At 39.8% G+C, this 20,287-nt stretch overlaps 1 protein-coding gene across 2 annotated transcripts in view; it reads right to left on the minus strand.

Annotated features, from left to right (window-relative positions):
* The window catches only part of lamc3 (laminin, gamma 3), a 121,438-nt gene extending 101,550 nt beyond the window's left edge, over positions 1 to 19,888 (minus strand). For both annotated transcript variants that reach the window (XM_041059177.1, XM_041059176.1), the window contains exons 1-2: positions 19,335 to 19,888; positions 11,139 to 11,443 (exon numbers count right to left, since the gene is read on the minus strand). In XM_041059177.1, the coding sequence (XP_040915111.1) occupies positions 11,139 to 11,443; positions 19,335 to 19,719 (690 nt within the window). In that variant the 5' untranslated portion in view covers positions 19,720 to 19,888. The remainder of the gene's footprint in view (positions 1 to 11,138; positions 11,444 to 19,334) is intronic.
* Between the last annotated feature and the right edge of the window lie 399 nt (positions 19,889 to 20,287).

The following is a 20,287-nucleotide window of genomic DNA, read 5'->3' on the forward strand; positions in this document are numbered from 1 at the left end:
CACCTTTCGTATTCTTACCTGAAATGCTCTCTCATTTTACTTTATACCTCGCCTCTTTATTTTCCTTTCTCCCCTGATGTCGGCCTCACCTCTACACTCCTCTGGCTGCAGTGCACTTCTGGATTTCCAGACAGTTCTACCAGGTTCTACAGTACCTTGGCAGCCCACTGAGAGCTGTTGAGCTGCTATTTTGTAGTAATCGTAACTACAGTGTTGCAGAATTGAGTGCAGTTGGCTGGAAGCGCTATTGTTCCAGCACTTGCTTATCGACTTTACCCCTGCTTGACATGGCTCTACTGGCTAATGGGGTTTGGACAACAGTGAATGACCCTGATGCACTGCAGTTGCCAGGGTAAACAGATGCTCATTCTTCATTTTGTGCTGCACTACGTGAACATAACGTGATTTTCATCCATGGTTTATGAGAGGGGCTGTGAAGTCTGAGATGGGAAACTGAGCAGCAATGTAACAAATTAAGGTAAGATGAGGGGCAGTAAGGTTGAGGAAATGTAGAGGAAAAAGAAATGATGATTTAACTTTGCAGGAGAAAAAATTGTTCAGAACAAAGCAAGAGAATGCACAGGCGATAAGAGATGATTCTCACCCTGTGCTCACTAAATATCTTCTTATCCATCTTCTCTTTGATTTCACATCCATCTCTGCCTTGTCATCTAAGCTGTACTTCCATGTTTAGTGCTGGGTTATCTCAGAGCCAGATTTTCCTTAAATACAGTGAAACGAACAAAATCGTCTTCATAATGTCCTCATAATTAAATAATACAATACGAGATGTGTTCAATCAGTGAGGGGGTTACACAGATGGAAACAGGAAGCAGTCTGACACGGAGGCAGTTTGAGATATTTGGTCATAAACCAAAGTCATAAACCAAAGTACTGGACAAATTCAATTTGATGATCTGATCTGATGATGGTGCCAGATGAAAAGTGAAAGGATCACCAATGTTTTTACAAATCATTAAAAGTGGGACATGAATGTCTGTAAGGAGATTTACGACAAACCATTTAGTAGATGCTGAGGCATTTCAACTTGAGCCAAAAACAACACTAGAGGAAAAGTCAGGGGATCACCAAAATCAGTGTGCTTCATCCTCTGAGAACCATGAATGTCGGCACAAATTTAATGGTAATTCATCCAAAAGTTGTTAAGATATTTCTGACCGGACCAAATTGGTAGATTGATCAGCTGACACTGCTATCTCTTAAGCCCTACTGATCACTAGTGGTTAAAACGATTTGAGCAAACACAACCTGTGAAAGAAGACATGAAGAAGAAAGCCAAATATCCCAAAAGCCAACAAGCACTATGACTGTCAAAAAGACCCCCAACAAACAAGAAACACTTCAGTTGGCAATAAAGTAGGATCACCTTGTGCAAAGCATTAACAAGAGAGCCTTACTGGTTCTGACAACAGAGAGACTCAGGGACAGAAACATCACTGTACAATGAGAGAACTGTGTAACCACTCTTTGTAAGGTCATATTTATTAAAAGTCCAACTGTGCACCACTAAGGACACATTAGTTGAAATTAATATCTGTGAATCTGTTACTAGTGTGCCCTCCCTTGGATGGTTTGTTGTTGTTGCTGCTTGTATGTCTTCTTCTGTCTGTCTCTAAGCTAAATAAACCATTTTTTCCCCATTTTTTTAAATGTTATTTCAATATGAAGCAGTGAAACTAAATGTTTCCAATACATAACAAGCAAAGGACATGACCTGCCCTATTGCTAAATTATTAAATAAATGATTAGCACAAACTGATGATCATTACAGTTAAAATGCATGAGATTCACACCTCCACTAATGAGGGGACATTCAGGACACTGATACTACACAGCTATTGTTTCAAACACTCAGCTCTCGTGCTTTAACACATACACAGATGATAAAATGTTTTAAATGCATTGTTAGCATTTCAAAATTCTTACACGCCATAAAAGCAAATACTCTCTTCCATTTATCATAGAGTACAAGACCATTATCATATGGAAGAGTTATTAGTTATGCTTGGTGGAACACTGCTAATTGTGTAATGAAAAGCAGACATAGTTCCAAATATCACTTACTGCACTGAAAGGAAGCAGTTTCTTAGGGTTAATTAGTAGTCAGCCCATACTTATTATTTGTGCAAACCACAGCAAAAGCTTAATTAACTTTGATTCTCACTCCCTTGGAATTTGAGCTCACAATGCTACAATGATGCTGACTTAGGGATAGGCAGAGGCGTTAAGAGTGGCAATGAGCCAGTACTTTCCCTAAGACAATAACAGTCTAATGATTAAATGACCAGGTTCACGCACACATAGACATACATCGGGTCACACACAGCAAAGTTTTTTATCAAACCCAGTTTTAGAGGTCATCTCCGCTCAGGGGTTATAAACCCTCATCCTCACCTCTAAAATCTCTCTTGTCTGTCTCTTCCCCTGTCAGTCTCCTTCCCTTCTCCCCTCTCCGTTTCAGAGCATTTCCCTGAACTCTGAAGCCTCTGGCTGCAGGCAGTGCCGGGAAAGAGAGCTGTGTCCCTCATTCCAAAGTTAATAACTTTTTAATATAATTGCTTAAGTTCACTGTGCCCTCAATATGTATTTTTCCCCCCTTTACTCATTGTCATTCAATGTTGAAGCTCCAATTTGCCACACAGATTCTAGAGAGAGTGAGAGAGAGACAGAGAGACAGAGGGAGAGAGAGAGAGGATGGACTGGTGGCAGGGGAGACAGACAAACCGTTTTAATGGATGACTGAACAAATTAAATTTGAATTCATACAGCAGCTTTCATCTTCTGCCTGATTATTGAAAAAAGAGCGCTTTACAAACTTGACAACAGAGCCCCCTTTGAAGTAAGCCATTACTTTTGAGAAAACATCTAAATGCCGCGTTACGAGGTGACTGTTGTTTATTCCAAATCAACATCATTTGGCAATGAAAACACACTGCATTGGATCACTAGCATAACACAGAACACTATATTTATGCAGACGACATATGCATGAGACAAAAAACCTGCACATTGAAGTGTCACCAGTTGTCTTTTTTTCCCCAATGTAATTTTGCTTTGACCTCTCAAAATGACAAGGAGATATATTTTAAAAGCAGCTGATGAAGCGTGTGAAGTCTCTATATTGAAACTACGCGCTCCTCAGACTGAGGCACAAGCGGCAAATCTGCAAAGGGATTAAAATGCTAATAAAACAGGCAGGATGCAATTCCTGTTTTAAGCCTCATGAAATATGCATAACTCCGTATGAGCCATATGCAGAGGAAATGGCACACTGACATGCCACAGAGAGGAACAGAGATCATTTTATGCTCTGTTGACAATCTGTATGTAAAGAGCGGGGTTTTTAACCCCTGACACAAATGCCCAATCTTCACTTCCCTGCGAGGAAAGCCAATTGAAATGTGAATTCTAGGAATAAAAAAATCCTTAAGTGATCTATTCACAGTATTATCTGTCACTGAAGCATTCTGAAAACAGAGACGTGGCTTTTTACATAAATTAGTGTATGTGCACACATCAAGACTAATCACTGATGCTTGCGTTGACTTTAAAATGCGTCCTTTTCTGTGGTCATGCAAACTGTCATTGGTTAAAATGTTCTGATGATGTGCCAAAAAAAAAAAAAAACACTGACCGTCAGACATACAAAATATGGCAGGCTACAGCCCCTTATGTATGTATGATTTTTCTGCATTAGTTGGATCAGTGCTCATGTCTATAGAAATGCAATATTGTAACAAACAACTCTAGAAAAAAAAACAAAGTGCTTGGGGCATTTACTCTGATTACATCAACTTTTTGAAAAACACGGCATTCACAAAATCAGATTCTAAGGCTTGTTTTATAGATGTGTTTTCATCAAAGCCAATCACCGTCTACAATCACAGCACTGAAATCTTTCCTGCTTCTCGGCTGCTTGTGCAAGAGCTCTGCAGGGTTTAAATTCTGAGGAATAAGAGAGTTAAATGCAAGTCACCTAACTGCAGCTCTTTTACTGCAGTTCGACATGAGAAAAGGTCAACTCCTAACAACGACAATGGGAGGTCATCGCGTGTGGCTCTCTGGAAGTAGAAGAGACTCATAAAGGTGCTAAAAATGTGACAGATATCCTACATGTATTACCCTTATCCCATATTACTCATACAAAAACCTCACAGTCAGCCAATATCACCTCCATATTGCAATATAATCATATTCACGCAGACGAGGTTTGGCTTAATGAAGAGGTATGTGAAGATGAAGGACTTCTTCAGGGAGTGTGATTGCTGCTAAAGTGCTATTTAGCAAAATTGCCAGGCTCATGTAGAGATGACAACAGACATCCACTTGATATGTGGACTAACGTAACAGGATTCACAAAACTGTTGAGACTGAGACATGATGAGGGAGTCATGATGTCTCTCCTTGGAAATTTTGCAAAATCTACAGTACATTTCACACAGAGGCATTTGTGGTTTAAGATATTATATCAGCCTCAAAGAGAAAGGAAGGGTAGGTCTGATCCTTGCCTACACTGCAAATAACTAAGACCAAGGCTATCAAAAAATGAGTTGCTGGCTTGGATGTAATTAGTAGAGCAAAGGCACTTATAAACAGAAAACTCCTCCTCCTCATCATAATCATCATCATCATATACAACGCCCCTCTGCTTGCTCAGATTGCTGGGGAACAGCCTGGTTCCCAACACCACTGCAGCATAACAGAACAGAGGTTCAGGTTCAGTGAGTGATCAACAGAGCTGCCTGTCTCATGACAGGCCACAGCCTGAAAAAAACCACAGAAAGACAGAGAAACTTCTGCAGATAGCTATAATTTCATCACAGTGGAAAGGACAAAAGTAACTATACTGACAGTGGGTTTTATAAATCTGTGCATCACACAGCCTTCCCCGTATCTGACAGAACTGTTACGAGGGGTTTCACCACCAGCCCAAAATTGGAGAGGCGGGAATAAGTTGGACAGTTCTACAAAAGAAAAATAAATAATAAAATAATAAAATAAAAATACTCTACAGGACTTTAAATACAGACCGTACCATCTGTTTGACATATTTTAAGTGTCTTATTGTTTGTTTCTAATATACAGTATTATCCTGGTGAAATAAAGTATAATAATAAGTATAGTGATATAATAATATAGAAATAAACTACTCACTATTTACAGTACAGGGGGAAAAGCTTTTTGGATATGTGTAAGGGGCTGTATTTATTGTCTAAAACAAATAGCTTGGATGCACTTCCCTCCCTGTTGCCCTCTCCTCCCGCCTTTTTACGCCTTTCATCTTATATTCAATAAATAGTGCTGTTGTGGGAATGATATTTTTGAGTGCTGCTCTCATTCCCGCCCCTTTGTATTGAGTTGCTTGTCTTCTTCTTGTTTTTCTAGTATTTGTAGCTCAAGCTGGAACTAGTATGTTACCATCAAAGAAGAGTATGTCTCATCTTCATTTTTATGATTCACTATGTGGAAACAAATCCTCTTTTGCATTCCACTCACTTTGTTTTTGCATCAAAGAGGACGGCTGATGTGTTTTTGTCTCTGCTCACTATACCCATCTGTCCCATCACCCTTAAAATAGAGGGGGAATGAGAGATTTAATGAAAGAAATGGTGGAATTGATCCGCCTTTTATTCTAATGGGAGAACAGATCACAGTCAATTATGGGTCTTCTCATCTTGTTGTTTAAGAGGAAGGCTGAGAGGGAGCGGTGGAGTGAAGGAGAGAGGGTGTTTGGCAGGTCTGTTGAGAGATTTGCCACCTAATCTATGTATTCTTGGCTTATATTGATCCCCCACAGCTTTATAATCAGTGGGTCGATGTCATCCAAAGCATACTGAAATACAGCCAGGAACACCATTAGTAGTCAGGTTTTAATGTAACTGAAGTCCAATCACCCGCCCATGCACAGGCTTTATGACTTTACACGACCTCACCATGAAAATAAAAACACCTAATGGTTCAATAGATCAACAAGATATGACAATATTCCCTGGTTATTTAAGCCGTTTCAACACTGTGACTGGTGAAGAAAGACTGAGCTTGTGTATTTTTGCACATTAATTATGATTATGAGGAGTAATCAGAAGCTTTAGTTGTTGAAATGAAAGCACAAATAAGTTTGCATAACAGAGCTTATTAATTCAATACTAATTTGTGTTTCACAATAATAAACAGTATATTCAGAAATATTAATGTTAACCTTTACTTCACTCCAAATTATTTTTTTTTCTCAGCACATAATTATTTAATACGAAGAAGCAGTTTTGATAGAGATCTTAATTATGTCATACACAGAAAATAAATCATTCAACACTTTATGATACTATTTTATACAATAACATTGTACCGTTTACAGGAGAGGGAAGTAACACCTATACAATAGAACAGAATCTAACATTGACACATGTATACAAACCTTTTTTTTTTTTTTTACTGACTGAACACTGTTAACCCCCCCACACACACACACACGCTGACCAATGTATTAACTGATTGATTTTTCCATCCAGCTGGTCACAGTGGTGCCACATACACCAAAGAGCAGGAATGATCACACAAAGATGTTGACTGAGGAACAGACAACGAACGCACCTGGGAATCAAACTCTCCTAGATAAATAGACTGAAGGCTTTTTTTGATGAGTTTTCTGAAGTGTAAAAAACAGAATCATATGGGTATTTATTGGAACAGTGCTGCCATCCTCAGAGGCCTGTATCTCACAAAGTGATTTCACCTCATGATGAGACTTTACAAGATGCATAAAAGCAAAAAGTGCCCTCTTGTTTTCGCACCTTACAGTGTACAGATATAATGGGATGAATTCAGTGTGCTGTGGACACACAATCATTACATACCACTTCCACTGAATTCTGTGACAACCGCACAAACTGACAAAATGAACAAACGACTGAATGTAAGCAAGTAAGATAACTTCAGTTAAACTCAGCCTAGGTGAGGTTTTGGGCAAGCTTTCTGGCAAAAAAATAAAATAAAGTTTGCTACCAGATCATTTTTGCTTTTCTTTTCCTTCCATGACTTGTAACTAAGCCTGGGTCATTTAAGATTATGGCAAGTGTCCCCCACCCCGACCACAATGCCCTTTCTTCCTATCACACTACTGTTGATCTCAGGCTACCTGTTTCTTGCCATGCCTCCTTCACATAATCCTTAGTCCCTTAACTCCTTAATCCCACATAATCCTTTTTTCGTGGTAAGAAAAATACTCTGTTCATGCATGGAACATGTATTTCCAACTACACAACACAATGCTCACTTCACAAAATTTCAGCAAACCAGGTGAAATTCTGTATGTCCTACAAACCTAGACTCCAGCTTGCTATTGTCCCAGCTTCCCAGAGTCCACATTTATTCAACAGAGAGATAGAGAGGCTGAAATAGAACAGTGGTGGAGGGCCAGTGTGAAGGGATTAATCAGAAAAGGACAGTTTAATAATCTCTGAACTAGAAAACCGGGCTGCACTACCTTTTCTTGTAAGCACTTTAAAACTGCTCTCATGCAAAAAATGTAGAACTACCAGTGCAGGAGGTGAAGCAAAGTAATACACACTGAGCAGGAAGAAAAGGGATGAATCAGGGAATAATGGGGTGGAGAGAGACAATCCTTGTGCATGTGGAAACTTCCAGAGAGGTCTTTTTTCAGTGTACGTTAAGTGGTTAGTGCTAAGCCACAGAAATATGTTTTTTTATTTTAATCCACTCTTCTTTCTTTGTTGTCCTTGCAAGACAGATGAAGTAGAATCTCTGGACTTGAAGCTCAGGAGCCAAATCCAGTCCTGCATGCAGATTCCTCTTTCATGCGGCTGTATGTCGTCTTACTGACAGCAGCCTGCCACACAATATGCTCAACCCGTAGCAACACTAAAGCTAATCCAATAGTGCATTTTATTTCTATTTTCACTTGCTGCAAATGCACGGGGACCTCACATAGCAGAGATGAGGAGAAAATGTCTTTATCCTGCTGCTCAGTGCAGCTTAGCATATGCTTGAGAGCTGATGTGGCTTCACCACTTCTGTCTTTCCTCCATCCTTTCCCAGTTTAAAATGGGATCACTCTTGAGGAAGGCTGCCTCTTTCTACTCTGTAGGAGGCTGCAGATATGTCACCCATTCAAAGTGCCGTGGTTGATGAGAGGGGGGGTTTTATGAGGAGACAGCATCCGGCACAGAAAGCATCTGTGTGTTAGGGTGGGAGGGGGGGGTGGGGTTAAGGTATTCATGCTGGCAGAGATACCATATGTAGCCCTAAGGGCTTGTCAGCTGCATCACTCTTTTTTCCTTTTAAAATTCATATCTTAAGGAGGTTTAGAAGAGCAAATAAAACAATGTTAGTGTCACAGTAAATCCTCATCATTTACAAACTATTAGAATCAGCCAACGTGCTCTGCATTGCTACAAAAGTGATTATTTGAAGATTTAAGTTACTTTTATTCATCACTTCACACATGTATTTTAAAACTAACCTTTATGAAACAGCTTTTATTCACAAATTAAATATATTTTGTTTAGGGGGAAATGAGTCAAACATTATTCAAATACACCAGCGCTGGTGAACAAAAAGCCATTACTCTGCTAGAGTCGAGCTTCAGCAGTTTTTCACTGAATGTCATATTCAGAGATTTGAAACACAACATGTTTCACAGATGAGTTTCAAAAAAATAAAGAGAGAGCTGGGAAGAAATATTGCAATTTGGGTTGGCTATAGCTAAACATCTTTAAATTGATTTATAACAGTCATATACACTAAACAGCAGATACACTGGCAGGCTGAGCATCACATATTCTCCAAAAAGTCCCGCGTTCTTATGTTATTAAGTTTTGGAAGATGGCTTCTTTTATAGAGGTGGGAGCGGGTTATGGTTATGCAATGCTGCACTGCACATCCTTCACATATCCTCCAAAAGACACCCTTACTCATCTTATTTAATGATGTGGAGGAGGACAGCTTCTCTTACACAGGTGGTAGTCTTGCATTTCCAGACCTACTTCTACACTATATTTTAGGAGAAAGGTCAGACAGAAGAACATGCCACCATTAACACTGTCTTAAGGAACATTTTGCTCATGGCAGGAGAGGGGCATGACTGTGGTCTGGTCATTGCAGCATAAAACTCCCTCTGAAATAATGGGAGATTATTGTTTAAGATGTATGTCCACTACAGGGTGGGAATTTCTGTTGTTGTCGTAGAGACAGGGAACAAAAAATAGCAGCATGCAGAAAGAGTAAGGGACAGTGGAAAAAATAAAAAGGAAGAATGAAAAAACTTGGCCTGTGGGAGGCCAGGACATTGTCCACATCCTGTGGATCAGAATGTGGAGGTGGCTGTGGGACTTCAACTAAGAAGCAATAAATTAGATTCTGAATGAGGTTTGTTCTCTATGTTGTTCCTAAAGAGGTCATTTAAGTTTGTTTCTCATTCCGTCAATGGGCTTTAAAAGACTTGTTGCTTTACTGTATTATTTCTATTGCCTCTGCTCTGATTGGTACTCACAGTACTAAACTGAAGGTTAAGGAAAGATTATGGTTTTGGTTAAGGACTGAAGGCACAAAACAGGGCGTCTTTCCTGTATTAATAATTAAATGACTTTATCCAACAAGCCTTTGTTGCCTAAATCTATCTGAAAGCAGGACTCAGAACGTGAACCCCGATCTCCAGTATCAAAGCCCTGCACTCTGTATGCCCACCACACACTGTAACCACTGCAGGGCCTCTGTGGTACAAGACGGTAAAACACTTGGGGGGAAAAAAAAAAACAAAAAAACTGAACATAATCATCCGGTTAAAAACATTTTACTCTAAATGTACTTGGCAGAAGAAATTAGTAGTAGATAAATACACAATCATTCAAGTCTGTCTCCTACAAATTTAAGTAAACCAAAGAAAATGAACCATCAGCAGTTGGCTAGATGTTTACATAGATTTCAGTTTGAGACTGAAAATCTGCAGTAACTAAAATCTCCTTGCCCATCGGAACCGGAGAATCATAATTTAATATCCTGATCTACTATTTCTGGCAACGTATACTCATGGTTCATCTGCTCAGAAATCGAGGTATTCCTTATTATTAATGTATTTAGCATCATGATATATCTTCCTTCAGTAGCTGGTCCTCTAGGATTTCTGCTCTAATTAGCTAATTCACATAATTTGCCGTGACAAGGTTCCATTCACTGTATGCACCGATCAGCCACAACATTAAACAGGCAGATACATTAAATACACACAAGACAGCAGCGAAGCAGAGCATATACATGGACAGGTCCGTGCATGCATACTCACAGCCCTGTCAAAGAGTCTGCAGCAAGAGCTTTATTTACTCATTTTTAGCCAGGCTTTACTGTGCCCACCCCTCCCAGACTTGCCCTCAAGAGGTTGCCATTAATTCAGCACAGCCCTCTCAAGGCGTCATCAATGTTAATCAGAGCTAAACACAGCATTAGATTCCCTTCAGCTGCCTCGAAAAGGGCTTGAAGGCATGAATATACGGTATATTTGTATGGCTACACTGTCTTTGTTTATTTATAAATGTTGGAGAGTGGAGCGAGTTTGATGATTCACACTTGAGGTGTTGACCGAAAGCATTACATGCCATTATAAACCTAAGCTACACAGCACTGTTACAATGCGCTACGTATGTGATGAGATCAGACCTTGTGTCTAGAGGTTAATAATAACTCTTTTTTGAAGAAAGTTGTTCACACTGTCAAACTGAGACATGTCTTTCCCCAAAAGTTGTTGAAATAAAAATATTGGAAAGGTCAACACTAGCAGGATCTAACATCCATTTTGGGTTAAGGCCTTGAAACCTAATGCATTAAAACAGGCATTAAAAAGTAGTAAAAAGTTCAATGTTTTTTGTGTTTAATCTATATATAACATTTGTCTCTAATAAATATTTATTTTTCATTAATTTGTGTTTTAATTGTTTTTAATTGCTACACTCAAATTTTGCATTACAAGAATGTGTGGCAGCTTTTTAGTTAGTTGTTCCTGCTAAATCACTCAGATAACAGATGAAAGTGGAGTCACGTTGACCAAAATATGGGGAGGAAAAAAAAAGCATGGCTGTAATATTTATACAAACGAAATGTGGCCTCACCTGCAAAACCACGCTTTGGTCAAAGTTGTATGCACTGGGCCGTCCCTCCAGGGTGGAGAAAGCCACGTTTCCTCCACTGAGGGGTGAGATATCACTGAATTCATCCGTACATAAAGCAGTCCTCTCATCATCTCCTGGGCGAATGTAGGCCTTAGCATCCTTCCCATAGGTTTTCCTACAAGACGCACTATAATATTGGTAAGGCAACCAGGGCCCGTCGTCCTCCGTGCGCTTGTAGATGGCGAAGCTCTCCGGCCGACTGGTGTAGAATTTCAATCGTACATAGGTTATCTCAAAGGCCTTCCCTGTGGAAAACAGACATGATTAGATTTGAATGGAATCATTGAAAGAATTACTGTTAGAAGTACATCCATTGTAGTCTACAGTTAGATCAGGGGCTGGTTATGTAAGAGACAAATACTGTGGGGTGATAGTTTAGGGCCCAGGAGCAAAGAAAACAAAACTGACATAATTGCATTATAAAAAGACAGAAAACAATAGGGACAGGCTTAATTTCCTGTGCCTCTGTGCAGGGTAAATGAATGTCATTCCTGCAGGAGTAGAAGAATACCCAGGATTATTTTCTTATTATCCAGATCATAATGGACCTCAGAAATGAAACATAGGTCAAAGGCAAAGAGACAAAAAAGTCTTTTTTCTTATGTTAACTGTAGGATAGAATAGGGCAATGAGCGCAAAATCACAGAAGGGAAAAGTGCCTGTATAGTCAAATCTCTGGTTAAAATACAGAATGATGCAACATCTGAGACATGATAAGAAAGCAACCAATCTGATCGACACAAAAGTGATTAATCAAACATGCAAAACACTAATGACTGCCATGAGGGGCTGAGCATGGCACTGAATTAAACATGTCCTTGATTGAATGACATAAGGTGAGGTTTTAATGGCGATTTGTGGGCACAGAAAGAAGCAGAGAGGAAGTAAGACTTTTCTTAGACTTGTATTCCCCCTAAAACAGTGATTTGACTTCAATCTGCGAAAAAGGAAAATGGGTTTCAGAGCACAATCTGTGCATCTGGAGGATCCGGAGCAAATGAGGAGATATACCCGGATTTCCATTTGGTTTGGTGTTGGGGGATTTAGCAGATCAGACTAAGTTGTGTTATAATTGGTATCACATTGTAACATAAGAAATGTCTGCAAAGTATTTTTGAAGGTGCATAGCAAATGGAGGCACGAGTCTCCAAGGTCAACCCTGTCTCATAGAAATTAGGATTTTTTTTTTTTGGATGAATGAATGAAAGACTTTTTTTTTAACAGCCAAATATGTTTCATACAAAACATATTTGCTATTGCAGTTCAGTTGTATATGTATTTTTTTATTAAACAGGATTTCGAATTAATGAGACAATGCTTCCTGTGTGGAAAAGTGAAGTGTCCTTATTTGGTTTTGTAAGAAAGCTGACATCTTCTTCCTTAATCTCAAGGCAAACAGAGAATCAATGCTTCTTTATGATTGAGTGGTGTCATTTCCTCCCATTGTTTACTCACTGTGGACACTTCAAACAATAATCTTGGAGCCATATCAGACACACTTGCAGAGTTATACTTCCTGAGTACAAACACACATTCAGAGTCTGCCAAATATTGTGCAACTTGAAAAAGGATTAACTGTGCAGACACAAACTGGAGTCATATTGAGACCAGAGTGAGAAGTAACATGTAGAACAGGCTTCTTCATTGCACTCTTGGGGATTTTTTTCTACATCATTAGATACTGAGTCTCCGCCACTCTGCAAATTCGTAGAGGGATGCCATCCTCTGGTACAGCCATAATGACATCTGTTGCGTTTCTCTGCCAAGTCAGAAACAAGCATCTCTGTCTCTTTCTCTGCAGCAAACTCTAATGGTATCCTTCCTTTAGGAGCCCTAAGATCATTTAGCTTTCATTTACTCCCTGCATGAGGTGAGCTCAGCCCTGCTGAGACTGAGACAAAAAACATAAAAGAGGCAGAAGATGAAACATTTGTTGGATATCCCCTGTGATGAACTGCAGACTAATTGCAAATGATATTTGTATGTTTGTATGCATAATGTTTAATGATTCGTGATTCATTCTCTTTCAGGAGCGCATAGTTTATACGGGCACAACAGAAGGGGGGCTTTAGCTGTTAGGTTTTAACAAAGCAAAGCTGCATACAACAAAAACTACCTAAAGAGAAAATTTGCCCTGAGACAGAATTCACACATTTATCTTCACAGTTTGGATATCTCCGTTTGAAGCTCTCTCTTTGTTCACCAAGCGACAGGTCTTTAAGCGCTGAACACTAAGACAAGTTTGATAACACAGTAAAACTGTGTGACTTTACAGGACTAAGCCAGAACTTCGTGAAATCACAAATAAAACCAAAGCTTTTCACATTGTGCACAGACACAACAATAAAACGACTGCTTGGACATATACTACTTTAAGAGGAAGGGCTGGGGGCTGCTGAAGTACTGCATCTGACCTGTTCTGAGTCATCCATGTCACCTTAACACAGCTGCTCTCGTCTGCCCAGACTGAGAAAGGCTTAGACGAAACTCGCCACAAGTACTGTAGACTCAATATTTACAATCTGTTTACTTCAAGCTGAGATATTTGTGATCAGCAAATACACAGATGAGTGGGTTTATCTTGCCTAATCTTGCTGCGCCTAAAAGTTTAGAAATGAATTCCTAGTCTCTTACAGAGAATTGTGTCTCATATGCACACCAATAATCTGGCTGTGAGCGCGTCACGCCAACTGTGGTAGACTTTTATCATTGTTTTACATCGGAGACAGGATGTTGCTTTTCTTTGACGGCTCTGAATGAGAACCAGCTGTAGACATCAATGTGTGCTGTTTGAATGTGTGTGTGTGTGTGTGTTACTCACCAAGTCTCTGTGGGAAAAATCTGACCCCAATTCCTCACCAGCAAACCCCCCAGCATCTTCTTTTTTTTCTCCCCCCTTCTTCCTCATTATGTTTTGTTTACTCCCCTTGAAGCAGCCCAACTCCCCCTCTTCTTTCTAGTCTTCCACAGACCCATTCTGACCTGGCTGCAATGTGTGTCCCTGCATCCTAGTGCTGTGTTTATCATCCCAGCATTTGCCTGTATTCCCTTCAGAGAGCGCTTGTTTTGTTTGGAGAGGCAAAAGAAAACAGTAATGTCAAAGGCACCCCCCACCAGCAACCCAGATGGAACATAGAGCTTTCATACAGACGATGAGGATGCCACACACACAACATTTAACGGTATACAGTTACATAAAATTGTGTGTTATGAAAACATAATGATCCTTCTTTTATGAATACTGAGTGCAGGTAGAATAATCCAAAGGCACCGGGTATTGAGAAACACATGTTTGGCAATAGTGCTGAAATGAGCAAAGGTCAATTTAGTCTGAGTGAGACAGACTTGTGGGTGTTTGGTTTGTTTGAAGAATAACAAACCCTCCAGACAACGCAAAACATACCTCTGCAGCAGCAGCAGCAGCATTGGCACCTTTCTCCAGGAAAAGAACCAGCCAGAGATTATAAACAACAAAGCCTCAAAACACAGCCAGACATCTGCTTGCTATTGGAAATCAATATTCTACATTTGACGGAGACACTTCCTGCTTTCAGAACACGTGATATAACAGTTTGTGTAAAGTCAAAGTTCTGACATTTTCAACCTCTGTCATCATTTTGTCCCTGTCTCTTGTTCCTTTGAAGCAGAGCTTTTTGATGGGGGAGCGCCCACTCTCCACCTACAGAGGAGGAGGGAGGAGATCCGACCTGTCAAGAAAATTTCTAGTTTTGAACGGGAGCTGCCTCCCCTGACTGGTTGTTGGAAGTCCAAACACACACACACACACACGTACATTTCTGAGCAAAAGTTTTAGGTACTTTAGATGTTAAGATGGTAGCAATACCATCAGGGGAGGCATCTGATCTGTCCCAGTTTCTTTCTGCAGCATAAAAATGACCCCAAACATACAACCAGAGTCATTATCTTCAGTAACAAGAAGAACAAGGAGTCCTGCAGCAGATGGTCTGGCCCCCACAGAGCTTTGATCTTTCATATCATGGAGTCAGTATAGGATTACATGAAGAGACAGAAGACATGGAGAGAGCCTAAATCCACAGAACCATGGTAAGTTCTCCAAGATACTTACACCTCTGCACACAAATTTTAAAAAGGTTTTAAAAATTTGGTAGTCAAGCCAAATACTTTTTTTCCCCCCCATACTGCAGTTTGTGTGAAATTAGTTAATAAATAAAACCAATTTATGGCATTGTTTTTGGAAGCATGTCCACTTTTTGTTTAGTGCCTAAAACTTTTGCACAGTACTGAGGGTATAGCAAAGGTGATTCTAACCACAGTTCAAGAGGATATAATCAATATTTTCATAATAACAACGGATCGAAATACTCATTAAGACAACTCTACTGAGAATTACGTTAACATTAATTATATGAATATGGCGCAATCCACGGTGTCATACGGCATTGAACTGGATACTCTTTTTCACAGTTGAAGCAATATTACAATAAATAACGCTATCAGAAAAAAACTAAATTTCCACAAACACAGCATCCAAAACCCACAGAGTACCACTAGCGAGAGTTAGTTGTTTACATAGTTGTTTTTTTTTTGTACAAGACTACAGACAGAAGAAAGCGCGATAATTTGTAGCTAACAAGCTAACAAGACAGGTAACGTTACTTGGTACAGCATTTCAAACATCAATCCAAATAATCCCACTAAGCTAGCAAAGTTGTATATTTAGATCTTCGTGGCTATAAAATCTTTGACTTTTTATGCGGACAAATACCATGATACAGAGCAAACAAGGAGACAACAAGTAATGTGACTAATGTTAGAAAGTACGTAGGTTAGCAAACGTTCTACAGTTGCTGCTGCGAATCTAACACGCTAACAGGCAGGGAGGTCAGGTCATTTGATGTTAGCGAAACCCACACGTGACACAGGTACCTGCTTGCTAACTAACCTGCTGGTATTAGCCATCACAAACATTAGCAAACAACACGGACCCATAAGCTCTGTGAAACTAGCGAAACTAGCGAAACTAGCGTTCCTTGTGACTGCTGCTACAACCGAATTTCCCCACGAGGATTAATAAAGTAACATTTAATCTTAATCTTTACACACCTGTCGAGTAGAAATAGAGTAACCTCCGCATCCGTCTTCACGTCGTTCAACCCTCAGAGGTCTCTCCACCTTTTGCCTGATCATAAAACTTTTCATCATCAACAGACAGGTCTATCTCTCCTTCTTGACGAAGCAATTATGTTGAATGAGATTGGATTCAACAGATTACCATGTCCCAAAATTACCGTCTCTAGCACTCGCTCCCGCACCCCCCCTTCTTCTTCTACTACTTTTTTTTTATGCACGACCACCTACGCCCCCTGTTGGCTGGAATAGTTCCATGTGGCTTTACAGAGCCAGGGCTGCGTATTAGATAAAATCACAGGCAAAATCTCAGTTTTCGCCTTTTTTTTTGTTTGGGTCACTCTTACCATAACTACAAGGTCAACATTTAACAGCTGTAACAGCATATTTCCCTCAGGAGTTGGTGGAGACAAAACGGAGTAAGAAGGAGAATGGGCTTACACCCACCAGGTGGCCAGAAACATATTATATACATATTATAGACAACCTGGTAATCGATTTCATCTACTGTTCAGACCCCAAATTTTCCCCAAGATGTGGTCTATGTCTACAGCAGGAGTGGACTGATGAAAATTATCAATGTATAAACCCATTATTTTCCCATTTGTCCTGTACAAAAAAAAAAGCAGGGAGGGTTGAAGTATATTTCAGCAGCACATTGCGCAAAATCAGGGTACCTGACAGGTCACTACAGTTCTAACTCAGGGTAACAGATTTTCCCTGACATTCAAACCTGTGGGCAAGTTTGAGTCATCAGTCAAAGGCTGGGGAAAAATTCTTGTGTAACAAACCACTTGAGCAATTTATATATCAACCATCTTTCAACTAAATTACCACACAGTAACATAACTTTGAGAAAATGAATGAATTAATAATGCTCACTGTGATGGATTGGCTCTACACAGGCAAGTGTCAACTCTTTGGAAGTTGATTTTTCATACTGTCTTTCAGTCACTAGGTGCATATTAATTTTTAGAACAGACAGGTTGATTTATCATTCAAGATGGTCTTCTTATTTTAGTCTTATCAAGAAAGCCAATACACATATTTCTTAAAATGTATTGTTTCTTTCAGAATAAATAGAGCACTAAGTTTTCTGGTTTGGTAGCAATCAGTGGCAAGTGCGGTGAAAATAAGCAAAGACAAGACAGAATAAACAGCAAGCTGCTGTTTTCAGCCTCTATATTCAATTTATTAAATGTACTCTTTACAAAAAATATTAATTAAAGTTAGTTTAATATTAAAGGGGGACCCTGAGCAATAGTCGTTTGGGGCCCCAAATTGGTGTGAATACCCTTGTCGATAAGAAACCCTCTGTTACAAACACATACGCACCAGAACATTCACACTCAAACACGGCTCAGCAAATAAATGGAAGTGGGGAAGGTAATTTCATAGAAAGATTTGCATTAATTCTTTGTAACATTAATCGGCACTATTTAATTCAGTTAAAGTGACAAATGTGCTGTGTTACTTATTTCAGCAGTTTTCCGCAGCATGGTAATGGGATAATGATGCTAATGGCTCAAGCTGGTCTCATAAAATTTTGTAAAATGAGGAATGTCTTCAGATGCAAATATGTACGCAGTGCACAAAAAGTGAGGCAAATGCATTTTCTCAGAGGAAAAGACTGTGGAGGAGGAAATCCTTAAAATTCTTTTTTGCTTTTCAAGTGCTATTTTTTTTTTGTTCTTTTAGAAAACGTTGCTGTATTATTTTTATTTTATTTTGCAGTAACTGTGATTAAAAAAAAAAAGGTGTTTGACTACACTTAAAAACTCCTAACTAAATTTAGATTTAAGTGTATTTCTGAAGAATTTCCTTACAGAAGTTATATGAAAACTTTCACCAAAGTGAAGGGAAAATAAGCATAATTTCATGTGACAGTAGACCTGCTGACCAACCAAAAGCAAAAAACTCTGGCTGCAGGGGTCAATGTTATTTACCACCCTGAAAACTAAGTGTATCTTTTGAATTCCAAATGGATTTTATGTAAATGTCTAAGAAACCAGTTGGACCTTCTTTCCTTATTATTGAGTTATTCCTGCCAAACTTGGGGCTTTTCTGCAGGTTGTCAGCTGCTTGTTTCCTGGAATTTCCCTGAAAATATTTAGTGGCTATTGTTTACAGACAGTTGGGCAGTATGCTGTAGAAAAACCTTTTGATTGCTGAAATGAGAACAATGAATTGAACTTGTCGCAAGAAATCTGTTTTAATTTGTAACCTGATATGATGTGAAATGTTGATTTCAAGCTAAAATGGTTATATAAACGTGAGCATGGTCTGGCACCAGTCATACTGGAGACAGCTTTCTATGAAGGCTGTATGTTGTGGCTGTATTCTAGTCAAGTTCTGGTCGAATTCATACCTATAAAAAGCCTCGTCAGCTTGAGTTGTGACTGCACTGTGGCAGCCAGATTTGGCTGGGTTTGTCACCAATACTCCATGGGCGTATGTGGGCTGAATGAAAGTAAATGTGGGCCATCACTCAGTTGCTATCTAGCCATGCTAGATGGAACTGTGTGTTCTCCTGATCCACTTTAAATCCAACCAAATTCTCAAACATTCCACTGTGGCTATGCAGTCACACATAAGCCATGTCTGGGCCAAAGACTTTTTTTTATGAAGACAGATCAGAGCTACCACTGAATAATACAAATCATGTGTTATTGAGGACATCTGTTTTGTATTAAAGGCTTCCCCATCAGTGGTCTTGCAGTACACAAAACAATGTATTCTGTCACACAGAAAATAAAAGTGAAAAACTGATGACACTTATATTCAACTACCCCGGAAACCATCTGCATTCAGTGAAGCACTAAATCTATGTCTGATATTCAGATTCTATTCATGGACACAGCAAATACAATGCACATAAAAAGCTTTCAAGCACTTTAAAATGAAATAGGACATAATGTGTAACATTATAAGAACAAAGGCCATAACTGAACCCTGAGCAAACACATACTATAAACTGAAGAAAGCTTGGGCTCAGACTGAACTGCCAATGCTCTGTGGTGCTCTTACCCAGATGGAGGGTGAGGTTGACGGAAGTGGGGTGCTGGATACCATAGTACATGGACTGGCTCTGCCACCATGTAAGCTCCTCATTCCTGTGGAAGTCTGTCAAGAGGCTGGCATTGTGGCTCAGGTCTGGGTCTGATGCGTTACAGTAGTGGCAGGACCGCGTTGAACCAGTCTGCATGCAGTAGTCCTCAGGTGGGGAACCACACACATTTGATACCTCCACAGTGTGATTGAAGGCAAGGTTTTCAAACTTGGGCATGCAACGGCTCGGGATACCCTCCTCATCATAGCAGGAGTCCATTGCGGCCCAAACAAGGAAGTGGCAGTGTAGATGCAAAGAGAGGAGAAGGGCCAGCGGAAGAGTCACAACAAAGGATGAATCCATGTCTACAAGCGGTTACAATCGCATTCACACTTCACACAGAAGCTCTCACCCTCAAATACTTTGATACAGAAATGAGAACACATGAAGACCCTGATTTGAGAGAAATAATCCAACAACAGAAAATAAGTCCAGTCTGAGAGTGTCGTTTCTCTACTCTCTGTTCGGTCTCTGTGAGTCTCCAACATGTGTTGTCCCTATGTGGACTGGAATGAAGTTTGTGTAGAAACTCCTCTCATCTGGAGCAACATGAGACAGACAGAGGAGGGACAGGGGTGGGGGCTGGAGGATAGAAAAAAACTCCACAAAACTTCTCCACCTGCTGGTCAATATAAGCACCGCACCACCATCGGCTTTGGTAAAATAATCTCATTTGATGAGAAAAACATATTCTGTAACATCTTTAAATAAAGGAGCAGTCAGGTTGTTACACCTCTGGGTATTCAGGTAGTGAGTACCAAAGCACCTGCATTCACCACTTGTAGGAACGCAACGCACAACATCATTGATATGGTGATAAATGTACTTGGCAGGTGGCCCCACAGCAGGACATTCTGGTATATGCTGACTG

This window comes from Toxotes jaculatrix, chromosome 16 (assembly GCF_017976425.1).
Source record: "Toxotes jaculatrix isolate fToxJac2 chromosome 16, fToxJac2.pri, whole genome shotgun sequence".
Lineage (NCBI taxonomy): Eukaryota > Metazoa > Chordata > Actinopteri > Toxotidae > Toxotes > Toxotes jaculatrix.